We start from the raw sequence: 24,001 nt of genomic DNA on the forward strand, positions 1-24,001 counted from the left end.
GCCCTGCGCGCCTTGCGGCTGCGCGTGGTGAGGGGCGCCCCGTCTCCGCGGAGCCCTGTTCTCCAGCCCCGCCTACCAGCTTTACAGGCTGCTCTGGGATTTCCTTTCGCCTCCGGTTGGGGCTGCTGTTTCGCTTCGCCGACGGTAGGCGTAATGGATTTTGCACTGCTTAGGATCTTAACTCTCCCTTCCCTGCATCTGCAGCGCACCTTCTTATCAGCACTGTTATCATTAATTGTAGGGATGGTCGTGTTTTACTAATGAGGAAGAGGGGGGAAATCTTCAGATCCTCTTCTACCCACTTGCATTTTTGAGGGCTGGCATGGGGAAAAGATCTGTAGAATTTATCCCTTCTTCAATCATCCGACAAACGTTCAGTGAGCATAGCACTAGCGCCGGTGCTGTGCTACCTGCTGGCGATACACACTGACCTCTGCTCTATTCGGCTTTCGTGTGGACCGATCAACAGACAAAGGAGTTAGGCCACTGGGAGCTATAATTGACATTAAGTCATTTTTACAATTAACTGCAACGAACAAGAGCTACAATGGAGATGTGAGATTTGTGAGCTTGTGTTACAGGAGGGGGTGTGTGTGTGAGAAAGAGAATTTCTTAGACATAACGACAGGAGCTGAGGTCTGAAAGAAAGATGAATAGGCATTAACTAGGCCTGGAGGTGAAGAGTGGTGCAAACTGAAGAAGAGCCTTTGTGAGGTTTCTGAGGAGAAAGGATAGAGAACAAGGGGGCCAGCCCATGGCAGGCTGTAATTAGAGATTGGTCTCCGTGCCTTGGCACTTACCGCTTACAGTCTGATTTCTACACAGCAGCCAAAGTGATCTTTTAAAAATATAGACCTGATGGTGGCACTTCCCTGCACCAAACTGGCCAGTGAATTTCCATCTTGGAATAAAATGCAGACTCCTCACAGTGGCCACGAAGGCCTTACAGGATCTGAGCCCCAACCTTTTTCTCTAAATTCAGTTCCTACCACTCCCCCCTCACTCCCTTTGTCCAGCACTCCCTACCCCTTTATTTTGTTTCATAGTGCTCATGGCCATATGAAGTTCTGTGTTTATTGTCTACCATTTCCGCTAGAAGATAAGCTCCACCGGGTCAGGGACTTTATCATCTTATTCATTACTGTGTCTAGAACAGTGCCTGGCCCATAGTCGATGCCCAATTATTATTTGTCAAATATGTGCATTGGGGAGCACATAGCAGGGGTGCCCTGCCCATTTAGGGGTGTCGGGAAAATGGTACTGGTGGTAGAGATATTAAGGCTGAGGACCTACTGATGAAAAAGAGTATTTATTCTTTTTTTTTTTCCATTTATTTTTATTAGTTGGAGGCTAATTACTTTACTTTTTTTTTTTTTTTTAAGAGAGAAGAGAAAATATCCTAGCTCAGAGCAGAGGTAAGATGGAACGTGGCCTGTTAGGCAAAATGTGATTGGAGCATATAGTCCACGTGGAGAGATGAGAAATGAAGCTAGAACTAAGATGCCAGGTCCCATAAGCCCTCTTAAAAGGCAGTATGGAGCCATTGAAGGATTTTAGGAGGGAGAGTGGTAGCTTCAGTGTTTGTATTTGAGTTACACTATTGAATGCTTCTTAAAGAATGGATTGGAGGAGAAAAGTAGAGTGTAGGAGGTCAAGTGAGAGGTGTTTCAGTAGTTGACAAGAGAAATGATAGGAAGAAGGATTCGGGGAGAGGACAGAGTCAGGCACAAGCCTCAGGTTCTTCGAGGAAGAGGTTCTGTTCATGGGGAAAGAGAACACAGGAGGATGAGTGGGTTTGGCTGGAGGAGATGATGCCCTCATGATGGTGCTGCTGAAGTGTCTGTGAGACTCCCACCAGGAAAGGTCTGGAGGGTAGAGTCATCACAGAGTCCATCTCAAGAGGAAGATTGGGATTGGAGGTGCAGATTTTGGAACCAAAAGCAGCTAGAAGATAATCAAAGCCATGGGTTATCTCTGGAGAGAGCATGATGAATGAGAAGAGAAGGTCTAGGACAAAACCCTAAGGAACAGATAGAGGAGGTGAAACCTGCAAAGAAGGAAGAGGACCTCCAGAGCAGCAGAGTGTGAAGTCCTAAGAACAAAAGAGAGTGCTTCTGGAACAGAGGGGCCTTGTGTCAGCTGAGGTAAAAAGTACAGTCAGATAAGTGCTTGGGTACTTAGTTGCTCAGTTGTGTCTGACTCTGGACTGTAGCCCGCCAGGCTCCTCTGTCCATGGGGATTCTCCAGGCAAGAATACTGGAGTGGGTTCCCCTCCTCCAGGGGATCTTCCCAACCCATGGATCGAAACCAGGTCTCCCGCATTGCAGGCAGATTCTTTACCGTCTGAACCACCAGGGACTCCCTGGGCTGGGCATTATTCACTGGACTTGCAACAGTGACCTTGGCAAGAGTAGTTTTGGGGAACCAAGAGGATCCAGCTTCAGCCCATGCAACGTGAGAAATGGAGAGAGGACTCACCAAGTGTAGCGACTCATCCCAGAGGTTTGGCTGTGAGTAACATTACACGCATTGTTGCATAAGGTTCTCATAACAACCCGTGAGGCAAGAGGTTTGGCGATGAGGAAACTGAAGCTCCAAGAAGTCAAGTAACTTCCCAATATCTCAGTTCTAGTAAGGAATGAAGCAAGGGTTTTAATCCTGTATAATCACTAGGGTGTCCATGTCAAAACACCCTTCCCCTTCCTTATTGCCTCCTCTTGAGGGAGGGAACAGGGGTGGGGGTAAAGGCCTGGGACCGAAGACTCCTTCCACTGCACCTGGAGGAAAGAAACAAAGGCTAGATAACAATAACAATAATAATTCCAGCCATCCGTATGGAGTTTTACAGTTCACAGGGACCACCTTCTCATACCTTTTTATCTGCAATGAGACTCGTGACAGCCTTGCATGGGAGGCTCGGGACAGTAAGGAATGTGTGAGCAGGCTCACAGTTGTTCAGCATTTGAATCATACTTCCTGTTGCCTCAACCAAATCCCCTCAATTAAGTCTCCTTCTGGCTCTAATAGTCCTCATCAGAGTTAGCTTCATTCTTCTGGACGTTCACCACTCTTTTGCCTCAGATCACACCAAAGACATTCTCTGAAACACTGACAAGCAGGACCTTAAACAGCGAATGCGGTTAGTAACTTAACCCATTCATTCATTCAGTAAACCCGAGCTCCAATTCTGTGCTTGTCTCTTGAGGAAAAAAGTTTTAGGTTTCAGAGAAATAGGAACTGTGAAATTTGCCCTGTGGCCATTTAGAAACTTACAGAAGGGACTTCCCTGGTGGTAAAGTGGATAGAAGTCTGCCTGCCAATACAGGGAACACAGGTTTGATTCCTGCTCTGGGAAGATGCCACATGCCATGGAGCAGTTGAAGTCCATGTGCCGCAACTATTGAAGCCTGCAAGCTCTAGGGTCTGTGAGCTGCAAGCACTGAGCCCGTGTGCTGTGACTACTGAAGCCCACACACCTAAACTGGTGCTCTGCAGCAAGAGAAGCCATCACAATAAGAAGCCTGTGCAACTGCAACTCCACTCACCATAACTAGAGGAAGCCCATATGCAGCAACAAAGACCCGGTGCAACCATAAATAAATAAATAGATAAATAATTGTTTGAAAAAGAAACTTACTGAAGACTAAAAATATACTACTGAAATGTCAGGAAGACTGTAGAACATGATGACTAAGAGCTGCTTGGGCTTCAGAGTAGGAAAGAGCTGAATTTAGGCTTGACTCTGCCACTTACTTAACCTCTCTGAGTCAGTTTTCCCCATAACATGGGGTTGTCAGGCTAATGCATGTAGTAAGCACTCATGAAAGATTAGCTATTGGTATCTTGAGAAAAATTATAAGAAAGCATATGAGGTACAAACACTTTCCATTTGCACTGGCCTTTACAGGTATGCTATGGTATTGTTTAAGAGTTGGTTAATGAAACCAGCTATTGCCATCATCTTTTGGCAACATGTTAAATGATGTATCAGATCATCAGTTGTACACATTAAACTTATACAATGTTTAAAAAAATAAAATAAACTTACACAATGTTACATCTCGGTGGCAGTCACTGTTTAGTCGCTAAATTGTTTCCAACTCTTCTTACCCCATAGACTGTAGCCCACCAGGCTCCTCTGTGCGTGGGGTTCTCCAGGCAAGAATATTGGAGTGGGTTGCCATTTCCTTCTCCAGGGGATCTTCCCAACCCAGGAATCTAACCCAGGTCTCCTGCATTGCAGGCAGATTCTTTAATGACTGAAGTAGAGATGTAAAAAATTTTATCTCGATAGAGCTGAAAAAAAGTTTGTTGATCAGATAAATCTGGAGATGAAACTGCTGCTGCTGCTAGGTCGCTTCAGTCGTGTCCAACTCTGTGTGACTCCATAGACGGCAGCCCACCAGGCTGCCATCCCTGGGATTCTCCAGGCAAGAACACTGGAGTGGGTTGCCATTTTCTTCTCCAATGCATGAGAGTGAAAAGTGAAAGTGAAGTTGCTCAGTCGTGTCCGACTCTTCACGACCCCATGGACTATAGCCCACCAGGCTCCTCTGCCCATGGGATTTTCCAGGCAAGAGTACTGGAGTGGGTTGCCATTGCCTTCTCCAGGAGATGAAGCTACAACCTCGTAATTAAGGGGCAGAAGGGTCTCACTGGAGGAAGAAATCATTTGGTGTCAGCAATCAGTAAGAGTGGTGTTTCTTCAGATCAGAAACCAGAGCTGAAAGGACAGATTAAAAGTTGACTGGTAAGGTTTATCCATTCACTTATCTCTTAAGTATTTTTTGAGTCTTCCTCTGCCATACATGACATGAAAGTGTCTCTCTTTGACCATGGAGGTGACAGTGGGACCAGGAGGAGGCACCGTCCTTGGGGAGTTGACTTGAGACCTATAGAATAAGGAGCCTGTGACATGGTGCTTGCCAGGCTCCAAGGCTGGAGTTTGCTATTTGAGCCAAGAGTTGGCTGAAGTGAGATCAGAACTTCTGTGCTGGGTCAGCCAAACTATTTTTGTGCTTCAACTTCTCACTTATATTTATTTCCCTGTTGCCCTCCCTTGGTGTTTAGCTAAGTCTTTTAAAAGTGCTGTGCAAAGGGAAATGAGGAACACATTTGTGGCCACCTAGTACGTCCATAGTGACTACTGCAGCCTGGGCATTTGAGGTGACTCCCTTAGGGCAGTGGGTCTCACTTGTCCCCCAGAAGGCATTTTGGAAATGTGTCTTTAGTGGAGACCATGATTAGGAGCAACTGACTTTTCTAGTAGTCATGTACAAATGTGAGAGTTGGACCAAAACAGAGGCTGAACGCCGAAGAATTGATGCTTTCAAATTGTGGTGTTGGAGAAGACTCTTGAGAGTCCCTTGGACTGCAAAGAGATCAAACCAGTCAATCCTAAAGGAAATCAGTCCTGAATATTCATTGGAAGGACTGATGCTGAAGCTGAAGCTCCGATACTTTGGCCACCTGATACGAAGAACTGACTCATTGGAAAAGACCCTGGTGCTGGGAAAGATTGAAGGCAGGAGGAGAAGGGGACGGAAGAGGGGGAGACAGTTGGATGGCATCACCAACTCGATGGACTTGAGTTTGAGCAAGTTCCAGGAGTTGGTGATGGACAGGGAAGCCTGGTATGCTGCAGTCCATGGAATCGCAAAGAGTTGGACACAGCTAAGCGACTGAACAACAACGATTAGGAGCACTTTGAGAATTTAGTGGAAGGAGGACAGGAAAGGTAGACTATAACATGTGGGACAGCCCTGCACAGAGAACTATCTCTCATTCTACTTACGGAATGTTCTGTTCAATAATATATGCAAATATAAGATCAAATATAAATCAGCAAGACTTTATTATATAATAATGCAGAAAAGTTTTAGAAGTTTTGTTGTTGTTGAAAAGCCCAATAACTTAGGAGAAGATAATTATGAAGGAAGAAGTTAAATACATTGTCTTGAAATTATTGCATCTGTCTACTCAGCGTATTAGAGCATTTCCAACTATGTAATATATTTAGTTGTAGAGTTTCAGTGTGGTAGTATTCCTACCAAAACAATGAACCAACTGCAAATATGTAATGAAATTTATTTTACTGGCTTCATTGAGGTTTAATTTATATAAGTTTCTCCTTTTAAGTGTACAGTTCAATGATTTTGAGTAAATTTATAGAATTTTGCAATTTCGATTCCCACACCAGCTGCAGGAAAGCACTAATCTGTTTTCTGTCTCTCTAGATTTGGCTGTTGTAGAATTTCATATAAATGGAATCATGTAATGTGTGGTCTTTTTGTCTGGCTTCTTTGACTTGCCATGATGTTTTTGAGGTACATTCATGTCATAGCATGTATCGGTATTTTGTTCCTTTTTATCATTGAATACTATTCCATTTAATGAAATACCACAGTTTGTGTATTTATTCACCAGCTGATAGACATTTGGTTTGTTTCCATAAATAACGCTGCTGTAAATATGCATGTACAAGTCTTTGTGTGGATAAATATTTTCTTTTCAGTAGCTACCTAGAAGTGGAGTTGCTGGGTCAAATGGTAACTCTGTTTAACATTTTGAGAAACTGCCAAACTGTTTTCCAAAGTGGCTGCACCATTTTACATTCCCACAGTAACATGTGAGCGTTCTGATTTCTCCACATTCTTGCCAACACTTGTCATTGTGTCTTTTTGATCACAGACATCCTAATGTATGTTAAGTGGTCTCATAGTGGTTTTGATTTGCATTTCCCTAATGATAAATGTTGTCAAGCATCTGTTTGTGTTCTTGTTGGACATTTGTATGTTACCTTTGAATACGTATCTCTTCAAGTCCTTTGCCTGTTTTTTAGTTGGGTTATCTTCTTCTTATTGAGTTGTAAGAGTTCTCTGAATACTTTGGATACTAGGCCCTTATCAGAGATGTGACTTGAAAATATTTTATCCCATTCTGTGGGTTTTCTTTTCACTTTCTTGATGGCATCCTTTGAAACACAAACATTTTTCATTTTGATGAAGTCCAATTTATCTTTTTCTTCTATCGTTTGTATTTGAGAATCATATATAAGAAACCGTTGTCTAATGAGACTTTGGACTTAAGCTATAATGAGATGGGAATTTGGGGGACCTTGAGAGGAAGTAAGAGTATTTACCTGTGGGAGAGACATGCCTTATTGGAGAACAGAGGGTGGATTATGGTAGATTGCCTCCTAGATGGCCCCTAAATGATCCCCACCACCTGGTATTCATGCCTTTATTTAGCCTCTCTGTCCCACACACATCTCTAGAAGACCTGTGTAGGGACTTTGCTGGTGGTCCAGTGGTTAAGACTGTGTGTTCCTAATGCAGGGGCAGCAGTGTTGTTTCCTGGTCAGGAAACTAAGATCGCACATACCACACAGGTGTGACAAAAAAAATAAATAAAGCAATTATCCTTCAATTGGGCTTCCCTTGTGGCTCAGCTGGTAAAGAATCCTCCTGCAATGTAGGAGACCTGGGTTTGATCCCTGGGTTGGGAAGATCCCCTGAAGAAGGGAAAGGCTACCCACTCCAGTATTCTGGCCTGGAGAATTCCACGGACTGTGTAGTCCATGGGGTCGCAAACAGTTGGACATGACTGAGCGACTTTCACTTTATCCTTCAATTAAAAAAAATAAAAAAATTTTAAATATATATATTAATAAAAAGATGACTGTTACCCAATAGGATATTGTAAAAATGATAATGTGTGGCTCCTGAGGCTAGGACATTGTCGCTTCTGCCTTACTCTCTCATAGACCACTCACTGGGGAGGAATCTAGCTGCCATGATGTGTGAGGACACTCAAGCAGCCCTATGAATTATTCCACGTGGTGGGAAGCTGAGGCCTTCTGCCAACAGCCAGCCCCAGTTTATTGCTTATGTTACATGATGAATGTGTGTTAGGCTTCCCTGGTGACGCAGACAGTTTACAGTCTGCAATGTGGGAGACCCGGGTTCGATCCCTGGGTCGGGAAGATCCCCTAGAGAAGGGAATGGCAACTCTTAATATTCTTGCCTGGAGAATCCCATGGACAGAGGAGCCTGACGGGCTACAGTCCATGGGATTGCAAAGACTCCACATGACTGAGTGACTAACACTTTCACTTTCACTTAACTTGGAAGCAGAGCCTCAGCCCAGTCAAGCCTACTGCAGGTGACAGCAGCCCTGACCAATGTCTTGGCAATAATCTTTTGAGAAACCTCAAGTGTGAACCATCCAGATAAGCCACTCCTGCATTCCTTTCCCACAGAAACTGGGAGATAACAAATGTTTATTGTTGCCTAAAACAAAGAAAAAGAAACCACTGGCTAATCTTCCTTATTCCAGAAATGTTACAGTTTTAGCTCTTATATTTAAGTCTGTGATTCATTTTGCTTTGATTTTTGATTATGGGGTGAGGTAAGGGTCTAAGTTTATCTTTTTTGCACATGATATCCAGTCATGTCAGCACCATTTGTTGAAAAGAAATTCCTTACTGAATTGCCAAGGCTTAGAATCAAATAGTAAATTTGTTAAGACTTGTGGAATGCATTGAATCTTATTCATAAAGACTGACTTTTAAGCATTTTTATTTATCATGTATTTTATATTTTTACAGCATAATAGTAATTACATTTAAAAAAATTACATGAAAATTACACTCTGAAATTATTAATTCATGGGCTGTTTTTCCTTCTGTTAAATCCTAATTTATTACATTTAGGACTGTCCTAGAATATCTTGTAGATAATCCTTCCTAAGCATTTATTTATTGAAAACATATTTTCCTATTAAAAAAAGCTCCCATTATCTTTCCTTTATATTCCAATTAAGGTAACAATAGTTAGTCTCTTAAATTATGTGTGTAGGTAAGTCATAGTATCTATACCTTTATTTCAGGATAGTAGAGTATGTGAGGAAATACTTGTTATGAAAAAGGGGTGCTCAGGCTATTGGGCTGAGATTTCCCGTGATAGAGAGTGAGGCTCAGGAACGGAGGCAGATCTGCCCCTCCCAACTGAAAACCAATCCAGCTTGCTCAACCCGGGAATCCTGGATTCTGTTTCTTTATCGACCAGTTATCCCCTGACCAATGCCTTTGAAGAACACAGATCCAGAAGTGGTGCCACGTAGCCAGCACTTTGGAAGCAAACTTGGGCTTCGTTTTTACCAGATAGACCACACCATGGAAAACACGGGACAATTTTAAAACAATACAAAGCAACACTGCCGACCAGCACAGCAGCTTTTGAAAATAACCAGCAGCATTTGGCACACCAGGAGGCACTCACCTCCAGGTGTGATGTGTGTCATTGGACTCTGGGTATGAATCTGTTATCAAACGCAAGTCTGTGTGCTCAGTGCAAGTGAGGCCAGACAAGACCAAAACGTCAGAGTTTGGAGCAAAGAGAGGTTTACTGCAGGGCCATGCAAAGTTGCTTATGCCTTAAAAACCCCCAACTCCCAGAAAGCTTTCAGCCAAGCCCTTTTATAGGGAAGGGTGGGGAGTCGTGGTTAGTTGTTGCAAACTTCTTGGTGTCAGATCATTTGTTCTTAAGGTCAGGTCATAGTCAGGTCACCATGTTGCTGTAAACCTCCGCCAGAGCAAATATTATTCTCTGTTCTGACAAAGGGCAAAGTGCTAATGCTCAACTTCCGCCCAGGCTAAGAGGAGGGGACCCTGCGCAGGCCCCTTTCTCTGCCTAGGAGCACTGGTCCAGCACCAAGGCTGTGTCCTTCCACCAGTGCCCAGGCCCTGCTGAAGAGGCAGGTCGCAGCTGGTGGCACACTCCGGGGCCGGTCCCCAGAGCCTGCCCAGCCGTCGTCACTGAGGGAGCCAGGCGCCCAGGACCCAGCCAGCCCTTGGGCTTTTCATTTAAACCAGAGCGAATCATTCGTGTAGGATCAGTGGGAATACATGTTGTAGCAAATGCCATTCAGGTTAGTTTCCAGCTCACAGCAGTTGCCCTCCTTTGAGAAAAGCTCCAACCACAGAGGTGGACCTGAGGTCATGATGGGCAGTATCAATGCAGCTTAACCCTGACCTCTGCCACCTCCTAGGGGGTAGACAGCCGATCTCAGCTGTATCAGTTTTTGAAATGTGAACAGAGAGACTGAAGCTGGTTGAAGCTTTATTAAGTGCATGGCACTTAAGGGCAGTGCCATGGAGCTCTGGAGCGCTGCGGGACGCAGCCCTCAGCCTGTCCCTAGACCCCCCAGCATGCTCGCCGGCCCCTAAGAGAAGGCCTCTCACCTCTCACCCACTCTCTGCCTTGAGGACCGCTGCCCAGTTGAGAGTTGGCAGCCATAGGGTCCTATGCCCCACCCCTTATTACAAATCCAGGTCCCACCACTGTGTAGTTAAGGGACTTTGGGCAATTTCATGACCATTTAGAGTCTTAAGTTCCTCATCTCTAAAGTGGGGAAAAAATTAGTATCTGCCTCATGAGAATGAAATGAGACAATGAACATAAAGCAGCATAGAATAAGTACCAATAAATATTAGCCCTTATAATAACCAACTTTATTAAGAAGATAAAATACAAAAGCCTCAAGGGAAAATCACCTTGATAGAAATGAAACAAAAGACTCAACAAAGTCTCTGCCTGCAAAGGGAAACAGGCAAGGGAGAGGGACTTTAGAGCCAGCAGAGCAGGTAAGGGCAAACATAGTATGTGCTTAGTAAATATTGGTGGAACAAGTGAACTCAAGGGAAGTAAGATATTGGATGTCACCTGCTCTCCTCCCCAGAACAAGTCATGTGCAGCATTTCCTTGAGAAGCAGGAAGTCTAAATGGGGCAGATTTGACATCATGATGGTGGTTCAATTAAACAGAACAATTTGGCACCTACCCAGAAGCCAGGCCTTCTGCTTGAATGAGTAAGAACTCATTTGTGGAATTCCAGGCTCCTTATGTAAACTCAGCCCTACCTTGTTGTAGTATTTGGTACCGGTTTTCGTTAGCATAGTGGTGAGCCCCTGCCTGTCACATGGGAGACCGGGTTCGATTCCCCAAGGGAAGGCAACACGCCCTTTTTGGGCTTCCCAGATGGCACTAGTCACAAAGAACCTGCCTGCCAATGCAGGAGACATAAGAGACGAGGGTTCGATCCCTGGGTCAGGAAGATCCTCTGAAGGAGGAAATGGCAACTTTGCCTAGAAAAATCCCTTGGACAGAGGAGCCTGGCAGGATACAAACTGTGGGGTCACAAAGACTGAAGTGACTTAGCAGTGTGGTAGGCGTTATCATACTGACACTTTACAACAATTCTGTGTGATGGGAGTTATCACTTCCCTTTTATAGATGAGAAACAGAGGATTAGAGTGATTGAGTCATTTGTTGTTCAGTCACCAAGTCATGTCTGACTCTTGGCCACCCCATGGACTGCAGCAGGCCAGGCCTCTCTGTCCCTCACCATCTCCCAGAGTTCGCTCAAGTTCATGTCCATTGAATCGGTGATGCCATCCAACCATCTCATCCTCTGTCATCCTCTTCTCCTTTTGCCTTCAGCCTTTACCGGCATGAGGGTCTTTTTCAGTGAGTTGGCTGTTCACATCAGGTGGCCAAAGTATTGGAGCTTCAGCTTCAGCATCAGTCCTTCCTGTTTATTGAAGGTCAAACAGCCAGTAAATAGTAGAGCCAAGATTCAGACCAAGCTCCTCTCACCGAGACTATAGCTCCTGACAGGCTACAGCCATGGAGTCGTGAAGATTTGGACACGACTGAGTGATTAAGCACACATACACACATAGCTCCTCTAGGGTTATGGGAACCTAGAAGAAGAAATGGTCAATTTTCCCTGGAGTTTATATGGAAACACTTCACTGGGATAATTAAAACAAACAAAAAAAAAAGACAAAACAGACAAGTGGTTCCCGAGGGTCTATTGTGTACCAGGCACTGTGCTTATCTTACTGATTGTAGTAATGACCTTGTGAGGTGGTGGCATTTAACAGATGGGGAGATTTAACTGATGAGGAAACAGGCTCAGGAAGCTAGAGTCAGTCAGGTCTTAAATGTGTATGTCACTCCCACTAAATCTGTGATGTGGCCCATGAGGCAACACAAGCTCCTTCTCACATCCACTGAGGATACAGCTTTGCACCACACTTTCCAGTTTCTGAACTGCTTTACACAACCTCTCTGCCCTGTGAGAAAGGAAAAACAGTTCCTTCTCATCTGTGTCTGCTGATGAAACAAGAGAGGCCTGGAGGTACCAGCCCCCTGCTCAGGGCCCATCCTCCCTGCACTTCTCTGGTAGTACTCCTTACCCCTCACCCCTTCTCCGTGAAGCCCTGTATGAAGGGTCTCTGCACAGCTGTTACCAATTTTGTCCTTATCTATAAGCATCTGTGTGTCTGACTCCCCTGCTTATGAGCCTCTATAGGGCAAAGATTGCTTAATCGTCGCTCAGGATTTTGCCCTCGGTATTTTTGTAACATGATCCTCTTTTATTAGTATTAATCATTCTCAGCATAACTTTAAAATATTTTCCTTAAGAAGGCAGTGTGCCTGCTGTGGTTCCCATCCTTTGGGATTCGGGAACCTCTACCCAATCCTTCATTCAGATCTTTCATCTAGATTCTTCCTAAAGCTGTCATCCGTACATGCCTTCTAGAATTTCATAGGATGTATAAGCCCTCAGGAAGCCGGTCAGTCGCCCTTTACAAGTATGGTTGCAATTGCCTCACTTCCTGGGTCATGTGACACTCCCATGGCCTCACGTGACTCACTCCATTATGCCGGAATTAACCCGCAGAGCTAATCTGGTGTGTGTAGCTATCACAGGCCCCTGCATCCCTGTTTTTAGTTGATCCTCTATCCCTCCGGAGTTTGGGAACCCCAACGTCTTCTTGCCTGGTGATGGAGCTTTCAAGTCCTTCCAGAGAGGTGAGTGGGGACAAGGCTTCTAATTGGTCTTGTCATGTGCTTCCTGGAATTCTGGCTAACCGGGCTCTGGAATTCCATCAATGACAGGCTCTCCTTGAAGCAGGTCATCATGCCTTTTTGATGGAGGGAAGGTGGGATCGAAGGAGAAATGGTTGGGAAGAGGGGCACAGGAGGGTCCTGCTTGGGGTGGGCAGAGAGCTGTTACTAGCAGAGAGCTTGGAGGGAGGGCTGGATTCAGGTGTCTGTGGGCTGTGTTCCATTCTGTTTAAGGTGGGAGACTATAGGCAGTCGAGATCTGCAGGAGGGTAGGAGAGGTGGAGAGGGGCTTGCCTTCTAGCCTCTCATTGTGTTCTCAGGAGTGTCCTGTGCCTCGGGGCAGAGTAGAGATCATGGCTGCCAGCCTCATGGGATTACTTCTACTCCACACAGTGTCGTGGGTATCAGGTAAGTGAGTCAGAGAGAAGGGAAGGAGCCCCCAGGCCCCCTTCTGCCATTTGGTCTTTGGCAGTCTCCGGCATACTGGTGGTGGACTTAAGTAGATGCTCAATAAATCCTTTTGTATGACTGAGAGCAACAGTGGGGTGGGGGTACAGCAAGATAATTTTTTAAAATATTTATTTATTATTTACTTGTCTGAGTTGGGTCTTTGTTGTGGCATGTGGGATCTAGTTTCCTGACCAGGGATCAAACCCCTGCCCCTTGCATTGGGAGCTCAGACTCTTAGCCACTGGACCGCCAAGGAGGCCCAAGAATTTTTGAAACCAGTATTTAGTCTTTCTTTGCAACTAGTGTGTCCCTTCTCCTCATCCTCATCCTTCAACCCTTGCCTCTCGTGTGCTCCCTTCCTGCCAGGTGCCCGCCCCTGCAGCCCTAAAAGCTTTGGCTACAGCTCCGTGGTGTGTGTCTGCAATGCTACATACTGTGATTCTCTTGACCCCTTGACCCTGCCTGACCCTGGCAACTTCAGCCGCTTTGAGAGCACACGCAGCGGGCGCCGAATGGAGCTGAGTCTGGGGACCTTCCAGGCCAATCGCACAGGCACAGGTAACCACCCCTCACCCAGGCTATGGTCCTTCTGGAGCCCAGTGGTGGGCTCCAGCGATCAGCATGGAGTGTCTCCCCTGTGCACTGACGCCTTTTATTCCCTGCGGATGTCCCCAGGGTTGCTGTTGACCCTGCAGCCAGATCAGAAGTTCCAGAAAGTGAAGGGATTTGGAGGGGCCATGACGGATGCTGCTGCCCTCAACATCCTTGCCCTGTCACCTGCTGCACAGAATCTGCTACTCAAATCGTACTTCTCTGAAGAAGGTGAGGAGGAAAGGGACAGGATGACATAATGCATTTGACACTCTGACCTTTCCTTTGACCCTGACATCCACCCATCCCTGACATCTGGGTCTCTGTTAATGCCCAGGGGAAAAAAATTGTCCTATCCATCCGCTGAGTGGCAGGGGCCTCCAGCTCAGATAGTCTGCCCTTCACCCTGCACCCAAGTTCCCTTTGGTCCTGACTCAGGAATTTCTGCAGGAATTGAATACAACATCATCCGGGTCCCCATGGCCAGCTGTGACTTCTCCATCCGCACCTATACCTATGACGACAGCCCTGATGACTTCCAGTTGCTCAACTTCAGCCTTCCAGAGGAAGATGTCAAGCTCAAGGTGGGTACTCTGGCTGCCTCAGGCCCCAGCAGCATTGATGCCTGGTGGTTGAGGGGCCTCAGGCTAGAGCAGTCTGCAGAGAGACATAGAACTTGCCCCTGCCCTCGCTTGGGATGGAAGGGTAGAGGCTGATGGCTAGGCCAGATACACTGGTTGGGCCAGTCTGTTTATCTTCCAACTCTGGGTGTCTCTCCTCACCACCTTTGTTTCCAGATACCACTGATTCACCAAGCTCTGGAGTTGGCCAACCGCTCCATCTCACTGTTTGCCAGTCCCTGGACATCACCCACTTGGCTCAAGACCAATGGGGCCGTGAATGGGAAGGGGACACTCAAGGGTCAGCCAGGGAATCTCTACCACAAGACCTGGGCCAGATACTTTGTCAAGTAAGGAAACAGCAGGGCCATCGGGTCTGGACCAGCCTCCCCTCTCAAACACCCTGGTCTGCGTCCCAACCCTTGACCTGTCTGGCTGCCAGATCTCAGATCACCTTTCTACCTTCTGGGCCTTTCAGGCTTAGGCCCCTCAGTTTTCCCCATTCAGTCCGACCTCCTAGTCCCCAGGGTCCTGGTCCCCTTTCTTGGCCGTGATCCCTCACCCCCTTTCCCTTACCAGGTTCCTGGATGCCTACGCTGAGCACAAGTTACGGTTCTGGGCAGTGACAGCCGAGAACGAGCCTACTGCAGGGCTCCTTAGCGGGTACCCCTTCCAGTGCTTGGGTTTCACTCCTGAGCACCAGCGAGACTTCATTGCCCGTGACCTGGGTCCCATCCTCGCCAACAGTACACACCGCGACGTCCAACTGTTCATGCTGGATGACCAGCGCTTGCTATTGCCTCGCTGGGCCCAGGTGGTAAGGACCAGGACTCCCGTGGGTACCTGGTTGTTTGGATGCTCAGTTGTGTCTGACTCTTTTTTGACCCCGTGGACTATAGCCCTCCAGGCTCCTCTGTCCATGGGCTTTCCCAGGCAAGAATACCAGAGTGAGTTGCCATTTCCTTCCCCAAGGGATCTTCCCAACCCAGGGATTGAACCTATATCTCCTTCTTGGCAGGCAGATTCTTTACCACTGAGCTACCTGGGAAGCCCTTAGTACCCTAGTGACCCCAAATCCAGCATCCAGATGATTAGCTCCCGAACAGAGTGCCTTCCCTGCCCCAACTTTTGATTCCTAGAGTATCCTAGCTGGGGCCAGGTGCTCAGGTGGCACTCCTGGGATGCTGGGGGTGACCCCCCTCTGGATCTCCAGAGCCCCAAGAATCTCCCAGGTTGTCACTTTAACCCCCTCTAAATTGTGTTCATCCTGCACCCACGTCTCAGGTTCTAGTGCCTCTTCCAGATCCCTTGTGTAGGGCCCAGGCTCCATGGCTGTCTCCCCTCTAGCCCTTCCCTTTCTCTGTACAGGTGCTGGCAGACCCAGAAGCAGCTAAGTATGTTCATGGCATCGCTGTGCATTGGTACCTGGACTTCCTGGCTCCAGCAAAAGCCACCCTGGGGGAGACGCACCGCCTGTTCCCCAACACCATGCTCTTTGCCTCAGAGGCCTGTGTGGGCTCCAAGTTCTGGGAGCAGAGTGTGCGGCTGGGCTCCTGGGATCGAGGGATGCAGTACAGTCACAGCATCATCACAGTGAGTCACCTCAGTCTCTCCTTCCACACAGCAGACCACCTTGGACCCCTCAATAATCTCACCAGAGGCTGACAGGGGCCCTGCTCTCCAGCTTTTCCCCCGCTCGCTTACTCTTTGGGGCAAAGTTTGGGGACTTCATGATGCCCTCTATTGTCTTCCCTTCAGAGATCTGTGCACCCCATCACCTTGTTCTGAATGCTTGAGCAGTTGTATCTGCCTCAGGTTTCTCAGTTTCTCTGGTGATGCCTCTGTCCTCAAAACCCCTCCCTCCTTAGATTTTTAGTTTTTGGCTGTCCTGGGTCCTCGTTGCCTCTCGGGCTTTCTCTCATGGTTGCAAGCGAAGGCTACCCTCTAGACTTTGTGCACAGGCTTCTCACTGCAGTGGCTTTTCTTGTGGAGCACAGGCTCTAGGCGTGCCAGCTTCAGTAGTTGTGGTGCATGGGCTTAGCTGCCCCACGGCATGTGGAATCTTCCTGGATCAAGGAAGGAACCTGTGTCCCCTCCATTGGCAGGAGGATACTTAACCCCTGGACTACCAGGGAAGTCCCCTCCTTAGACATTAAGGATATAAACACTCCCCTCCCAGGGCCCGGGCCCCACAGCCCACCTCCCTCATGTGACGCTTCACTGTACTCACTGGGGGCCCAGTGTGGAGCTCCGTCTCTGCCCTGTTCCTACCCTAGAACCTACTCTACCACGTGGTCGGCTGGACTGACTGGAACCTCGCCTTAAACCCTGAAGGGGGACCCAACTGGGTGCGCAACTTTGTTGATAGCCCCATCATTGTGGATATCACCAAGGACACATTTTACAAACAGCCTATGTTTTACCACCTTGGCCACTTCAGGTGAGTGGAAGGTGGGCAGTCCCACTCCATGCCAGGCCTGGCATCTCCTGCACGAGGCTTGTATCACCCACTGTGAGGGAGCAGGAAGGTGTGGGGAGTGGGAACCTTGGGAGGCTCGCATCTGTCCCTTTTGCACCGTATAGGTAGGAAGTGACTAGATGGCATTTGAGACAATTCCTGAATGCCTGATGCTGAGGCTAGGAGGCAGGAGGGCAGGGCATACCTAACTCCATGGCTGGAGGCCTGGAGAGTTAGGGCAGATCTTAGGAATGGTTCTGGGGGCCGGTGTGGGGGTGGGCAGGGTGGTGTAGATGGTAGGGAAGGTGACTTCTCAAGTGAGAGACTGATGGAAGCTACCCTCAGGGCTGGGGTCCCTGACAATGCCTGTTCCCACTCCAGCAAGTTCATCCCTGAGGGCTCGCAGAGAGTGGGGCTGGCTGCCAGTGAGAAGAGTGACTTGGACACGGTGGCACTGTTACGTCCTGACGGCGCTGCAGTTGTGGTCGTGCTGAACCGGTGAGAGCAGCGGGGCCTGGGGCCTGGGGACTGGGATGAAGACGAGACAGTGAGCTTGGCGGGATCACACACTCCACTTCTCCTCCCTGCCTCTTCCAGCTCCTCTAAGGATGTGCCTCTCACCATCAAGGATCCCGCCGTGGGCTTCATGGAAATTGTCTCACCTGGCTACTCCATTCACACCTACCTGTGGCGTCGCCAGTGATGGAGCTGATACCCACGCTTGTGCCTGGGCTCAGCATGGACATTAAAGGGACACGATCAGCCCACATGCCGTCTGTGGCTACAGAGGGTACAGCAGGACCAGGGGGAGCTTAAGTGACGTAAGGCCAGAGGCAGTGGTTTGGGTGACTCATTCTCCCCTCTAGTTGGTGCCAGGGGCTGGAGGCCCCTAGGGAAAGGATCGGGAAGCCCCAGTGGTCCTCCACCCCCGTGCTTCTGTGAGCGTGTGCTATGCACTGGTTGCCTGTGGAAACTGGGCCCGGGCCCAGGGTGAGCTCACTGTCTGTACAAACAGGGGTGGGGGGTGGGGTGGATGGAGAGAGAGGTTAAGGAAAGGAAGAGACGAGGAAAGCTGGACCCAAAACTGGGAACTGTTTGTCTTTCTTGGAGATGCAGAACCAGGCCTATGCAGATGTCAGCACCAAGGCACAGGCCATGAGAGAAGCCAAGCACCAGAGGGTAGACTCAAGCACCAGATGGCACCCCCTGGTACCAGCTAGGAAAAATGGCAGCTTCTTAAAAGACAGAATGTCTGATCTCAGTCCATGTGAGCAGTTTTATTTCAGGGGGGGGTGGCACCCCATTTCCACCATACCAACAATGGGGAAACACAGGAGCCTCTGGAATGCATGACAGTAGAAAAATCAGTCCCGAGAGCATGAGGACAAATCATTCCTCTTCATCCTCCTCAGCCATGCCCAGGGCCTGGGTGCCTGGGGCCCGGGCAGATGGTGCCCGCTGGATGGAGACAATGCCGCTGAGTAAGGCGTAGCCGGCCATGGCTGCCAGCCCCGCCAACACGGTTAGGATCTGGTTCCGGCGCCGGTACGGCTCCTCCTCAGTCTCTGGGTTCGCTGGTGTCTGGCGTGGAGGTGGTGCCTCAGCTGAGGGGAGAGGAAAGGAGGTGGATGGGAGGCTGGTTCCTGGATCCCTGCCCACTCTCCCCAGGACTAGCACCCCCACCTTCCCACCCATCCACCCCTTACCTCCTTCCCAGGGGAAGTATAGGCTGAGGATGTGGGTGCAATAGGCACAGAGATTGTGCAGCCCCCGCAGGTGGGCCTGCAGTTTCCCACTGGGCAGCTTCGCCTGTTGCAGCAGGGCCAGGTAGCTGAAGACGAAGGCATCCAGGGAGGCGGGGCTGCAGCAGAGAGAGAAGAGTGGGATGGAGAAGGGGAGAGGTGGGGTCAGAGGAAGAGTCGGCCCTGGGAAGATAGGCTCTGGGCAGCGGGGGACCACCGGGGGAGAAGAGGACACACGGCTCTGGTCCTGGTGTGGGGAAAGTGCCCCAGGTGGCGCCAGCCTGGCCTTGAATGGGACTCTATCCCAGGGCTGCATAAAGGGCACATTGAGTGCCCCACAGCTCAGCAGGCCTGTCCTGGGCCTGGCGGCCCTCCCACCCTCCTGTACCACTGAGGTGGCTCCGGCCCCACACACAGCCCTACCTTCACCAGACCCAGTGTCTGTGCTGAGCACCTCCTGTCCAGAGCTTGAGCCCCCACCCTAGCCCCTGTGGCTACATTTGAACCTGTATCTTCTTCCAAGCCACCTATGACTCCCCTGGAGTGAGACTCACGCATCTCCAAAGAAGAATTTCTGAGAGCCCAGGCGCTGAGAGAGAAGAGTCAGGCATTCTCGGGCCTCCTGGTATAGCTATGGGGAGGATACAAGGTCGGCTCGCGGCTGCGGGGTGGGTACCGCCTCCCCTCCCAGGCACTCGCCCCCTCCGCCATCATCCTGGCGGCTCCTGTCATACAACGCCCTCCTGTCCCAGAGGTACCTCCTTCTCCAGCTCCTCCTCATCCTCAGGCCTGTGCTCCCCACACAGCAGCTGCAGCCGTTCCATGTATTGCCGCTGCATGCGGCCAGGCAGGAAGAAGTTGAGGGGAAAGGGCATAGCCTCTGCATACCACTTCCGGGTCACTTCTACATAGTTCTTGGCGTCTACCCAAAAAGTATGTATCTGCATTGGGTATGTAGGAAGGAAGAGGCTGGTCTGAGCCACTGTACCTGCCTGACCCAGGGTGGGATTCTGGTTCCCATGCTGGGTGTGTGTGTGTGTCTGTGTGTTTCTATGTAGGCCTGGGCACTCACCAGCACTGGGAGCAGCTTCTCCTCCAGCAAAGACATGAAAGCCAAGGTGTCTGCTCCTTGCCGGGCTGACAGGTCGTAATCAGCATTGTACTTCTGTGGAGGAAACGTCCATGGTGAGAAGTGGATGCTGGGGGACTGCAGGGACACTTCCTCAAGGAGGGAGGCCTCTTGTCTGGCACCACCCACCTTGACCTCTGAGCGCAGCAGAGGTAGAGCAAGGAGCTTTTCTTGCGGAGGCCCCCTCGCCTGGGCCCAGTCAGTAGCCTGTTGCTGTTGGCGGAAAGCCTGGACCTTGGAGCCTGCTGGCCGTCAAGGTCCCGCGCCCACTGGGGGGAGGAAGGAAGGCCCAGCCACAAACCAGGAGCAGCTCCCAGAGTTTCCACGGAAAGCTGGCGGGATGCCTGCTGACGGCAACTTTCTAACAGTAACTTCCCCAATCCAGACACCACAAAACTAGCAGAGCAGAGCTCAGATGCAAGTTGGGCCTTAATCAATGCCTCAGGAACTAGGGGACGCCATCCTCACGCTCCCGGGACCCAGTGAACCCATGTCGAGGGCTCCCTGGCTTGTTCTCTCAATGCTCAGCTCTTGGCCGTTTCTTGTTTCATTCCATGGTCCAGGCGCCACCACCACACACACATTCCAGCCATACCCCCAGGTCTCAGCCTGCCACACCTTCCTAGGTTCAGTGTCTGCTCCTCAGCACCCTCTTCCACATCCTGAGTAAACTTTGTCCCCAAGTAACCTCTTGAGTGTGATCATTAAACCTCTCTGAGCCTCATTCTCCTCCATGGAATAGGGGTAATAATCTTTCTCTCAATATGGCTGTGGTAGGAGAAAACTAGAAACAGGGAAAGCTGTGCTCATATATAAGGAAACAGTGGCCCAGTCCCGCCAGAAGTTTTGGCTTTTACCTGGATCCCTTCTCTCCATTCCTCTCAAGCCTCCATTAATTCCCCAGTTCCTCCACCTTTGGGAAAGTAGAAATGAATAAGAGGGGTCTACTTCTGACAGTATGTTCCCTTTTGGAACCAGACCATGAAAGCTGGAAGAGCCCTGAGAAAGTATCCTGGCTAAGCCCCTGGTCTTACAAATAAGCTCACAGCTCTAAGAGATTAGGCAATTTGCCCAAGGTGGTCACATAGCCAATGACAGAGTGAAAAGCACAGCCTGGGCCTCTCTAGTCCTCTCGTAATGCTCTTTCAACTTTCCCATCGTGGTACTTGGCCTTGTCCATCCTGAGCCCCGTATTATAAAGCCTGACCTGGTCCCTGAAAAAAGAGCAATGGCCCTTAGAAATCCCTCTCTGATCCCATCTTCCACCCCACCCCCGCACTGGTCTCATCTTTGAGGACTTCATCAGTTATTTCCTACTCTCCTTTCCTTTCCATGCGTCAACAGCCTGTTCATCTCTCCCTGCCTGCCCAGCAGGCAAAAGGCATTGTGCCTCCAGCTGTCTCGACAGTGGCCTAGTTGAATTTCTAGCCTACTGCATCACAGCAACATGTCTGTGTCGCCTCCAGGAGACTACATGTCCCTTGAAGCCCTGGGTCACCTGCATCTGGTTTGGCATACATTTGGTACTCAATAAATGTGTATGGCACTGAATTGACTCAACTTCTCTCACTGGCAGTCACCCTACCCAAACCACCTACCTCTTTTCGAAGGTGGGTGATGATCTTGTGTGGTACTGAGATGACCTCTCCATGACTGGTCCGAAGGGCAGGCAGAGTTCCTGACATTGAGAAAGAAGTATGTCCACCAGACCCTTAGCCACCTATCCGCACATAGCCACAACACATCCTTGTCTGTCACTTGCACTTCCCCTTGTACACTCCCTTCCTCACCCCCCAGAACACTGGGTACCTGAAGGACTCCGCCAGGGGTTGGTGATCTTGTGCACCTTGAGTGGGGCACCAGTAAATCTGGCATAGGTCTGCAGGAAAGGAAGCAGAAGGCAGAGAGGCCAAGGACATGGCCCACACAGGGGAATCAAGGCAAGAAATAACATTTATTGAATACCTTCTGTGCTATGCTCTACACTGAGGGATTGCTTCACACGAAAAAGGTAGACATTATTGTTCCTAATTTACAACAGGCAAACACAGGGCTTAGAGACCTTGTGGACATGTCCCTGATTACAAATCAGCCAGGAAAACCCTTCCTTCTTATATCCTCTCCTGCCATCTACCTGGTGAACACCTCAGCCTCACTTGGAAACACTGGCCATTCCTTCTTGGGCAGTCTGTTTGGACTGTTCCTACTTATACTTTAGCATCTGAACATTTTATTACACTTGTTTGCTGATGTTTCTAACTTTATGTAAACAATTCCAGGGGAGGGACCAAATGCTATTCATCTTTGGATGCCAATGTTTGGTATCTGGAAGAGGCCTAATACCTTGAAATGAGTAGAGTGAAAATGAAAGTGAGTGAATGAGTCAAACTAGTTATAGTGTGACTCCAAAGCTCTTTCTACAGAGCCTTAGCTGTGGATGGGCCTTTTGGTTCAGTAAACAATAACCTCAGTAAATGGCGTTGAGTGAGGAGGAGGAAGAGGAGATTTAGGAGGAGGCAGTAATGCCAAGCCGGAGAACCTTGAGATCATCCAGCCTTTGTAAACCTCCGGATGAAGAAACGGCGCCCAAAGAGAAGGGACCGCCCCAAGGTCACAGAGTCAGTAAATGGATGTTTAAGAACTAAAATTCATGTTCTGAACCCCCGACCAGGCCTCTTTCCATTGCTAAACAAAACCTAGGCTACAAAGGCACCGTACAGAGTTCATACCGGCCAGGCACGCTCTTTGATTGCCTCAGTTTACCCCACTGTGCCCGTACTGAGGCGCCCTGGCAAAATTCGGATGACCGGCTAGTCCGGCCCCCTCCCCAGTCCTCCAGGGCGCAGCAGAGAGCGCCGGCGCCACCCCTCACCAGCACGGCCAGGCTGTCCAGGTCCACTGACGGCAGCCCCCAGCCCCCTGACCAGCAGAACAGCTCCATGGGCGCCGCCATCTTGCCTGCCCTCTGTCCCGGAAGCACCTCCCCCTGCGCTTCAGCCCTCCACTGTGTGGATCCGCCCCCCTCCCTTTCGGCAGATCGTGGTCGGGACCCTGGGGAGGCTGTCAGGAGGGCGCGGCTTGTCCAGGCCCGAGAGGCGGCTTGAAAACGGCGTGGGGCGGAGCCGAGGGCTTCTGGGGAGGGCGGCTGCCGCCTGATTCAGAGGTGCCTCCCGAAGGGGGGAAGGATCCTCAGCCCTCCACGCCTTGGAGAATCAGGGCACCCCGATGGAGGGGAGCCCTGAACACCCGAGGACGCGGTGGGAGCAGGAGAAGGGGATTTTGTGCTCCCTGACGGGTTCTGGGGGCTCTCGCAAATCTGCAAGACGTCTGGGCTGTTCTGGGGCCCCTCAGGGCTCGGCCCCCGAGCGGGGGCTGCGGGGGGGGTCCCCCGAGCCGCATGTTTTCCACAGCGCGTTATGTTTGGAACCAGCCCCGCGCCTCTTGTTGCCATGGAAACAAAACAGGGGCGGTGGCGGCGGCCGGAGCGAGGCCGGGCTGGGGCCTGTGTGTGTGGGGGGAGGGGAGGTGGGGCTCGCGGGCTGTTGCCTTGGTAACGGGAACTGAGGCGCCCCTCCACCTCATCCGGGTCACGGCCTGTCCGCCAGTACCCCCCAGTGTTCCCAGTCTAGCCCCCGGCCCCTGGCCGGTCCTCTGGTCTACTTCTGTCCTTGGTGTCCCTTTCCTCTTTCCTGATTTCTTCACTCCAGCCTCACTGACCACTGTTTTAGGCTCTCCCTCCAGTTCCCACCGGACTCTTCCAGATTCCAAGCTTTCCTAGGAGTGAGGGGAAGATGGAGGCAGAAGCACAAGTCATGGGACCCCCTCCAATCCCCCATCCTGATGAAGAGCACTTGCTCTATCCGAGCAGCAAACTTCATTCCATACGGACATCCCCTGGGCACTATAGCAAGCTAGTTTCGGCCACTCCCTTGGAATTCTCTCATGCCAGCTGTGGAATAATGCCCACTGTCTGACACTACCCCTGCCAAGGGTTCCTGCCGTCCCCAACTGTGGCTTCCAGAAAACAGTAGCATTCGGTAGCAGCCCCCAACAGCGAGATGCCTGGAGATGCGGAGAAAGGGAGGCACCTGGGG

The 24,001-nt window shown here is 49.8% G+C and overlaps 2 protein-coding genes across 5 annotated transcripts; one reads left to right on the top strand and one right to left on the bottom strand.

Moving 5' to 3' along the window:
- On the top strand, window positions 1-18,297 carry GBA (glucosylceramidase beta). Of its 2 annotated transcripts, none has more exons than XM_043876085.1 (12): window positions 1-144; window positions 12,802-12,881; window positions 13,238-13,325; window positions 13,734-13,925; window positions 14,043-14,189; window positions 14,409-14,542; window positions 14,756-14,928; window positions 15,158-15,395; window positions 15,947-16,171; window positions 16,855-17,018; window positions 17,418-17,534; window positions 17,634-18,297. In XM_043876085.1, the coding sequence occupies exons 2-12, from the start codon at window positions 12,855-12,857 to the stop codon at window positions 17,737-17,739; spliced, it is 1,611 nt and encodes a 536-aa protein (XP_043732020.1). In that variant the 5' UTR covers window positions 1-144; window positions 12,802-12,854; the 3' UTR covers window positions 17,740-18,297. The 2 variants fall into 2 exon arrangements, with proteins under 2 accessions (XP_043732020.1, XP_043732021.1); XM_043876086.1 differs by lacking the exon at window positions 1-144 and adding an exon at window positions 1,399-1,415.
- On the bottom strand, window positions 18,293-23,264 carry MTX1 (metaxin 1). Of its 3 annotated transcripts, XM_043876088.1 has the most exons (9): window positions 22,780-23,257; window positions 21,717-21,786; window positions 21,506-21,585; window positions 20,037-20,120; window positions 19,851-19,943; window positions 19,537-19,719; window positions 19,333-19,409; window positions 18,743-18,897; window positions 18,293-18,640 (listed from the first exon to the last, which is right to left on the bottom strand). In XM_043876088.1, exons 1-9 carry the CDS (start codon window positions 22,858-22,860, stop codon window positions 18,426-18,428), a joined length of 1,038 nt encoding a protein of 345 aa, XP_043732023.1. In that variant the 5' UTR covers window positions 22,861-23,257; the 3' UTR covers window positions 18,293-18,425. The 3 variants fall into 3 exon arrangements, with proteins under 3 accessions (XP_043732023.1, XP_043732022.1, XP_043732024.1); XM_043876087.1 differs by having other exon boundaries at window positions 19,851-20,120; window positions 22,780-23,264; XM_043876089.1 differs by lacking the exon at window positions 20,037-20,120 and having other exon boundaries at window positions 22,780-22,937.
- Window positions 23,265-24,001: the final 737 nt, after the last annotated feature.

This window comes from Cervus elaphus, chromosome 20 (assembly GCF_910594005.1).
Source record: "Cervus elaphus chromosome 20, mCerEla1.1, whole genome shotgun sequence".
Lineage (NCBI taxonomy): Eukaryota > Metazoa > Chordata > Mammalia > Artiodactyla > Cervidae > Cervus > Cervus elaphus.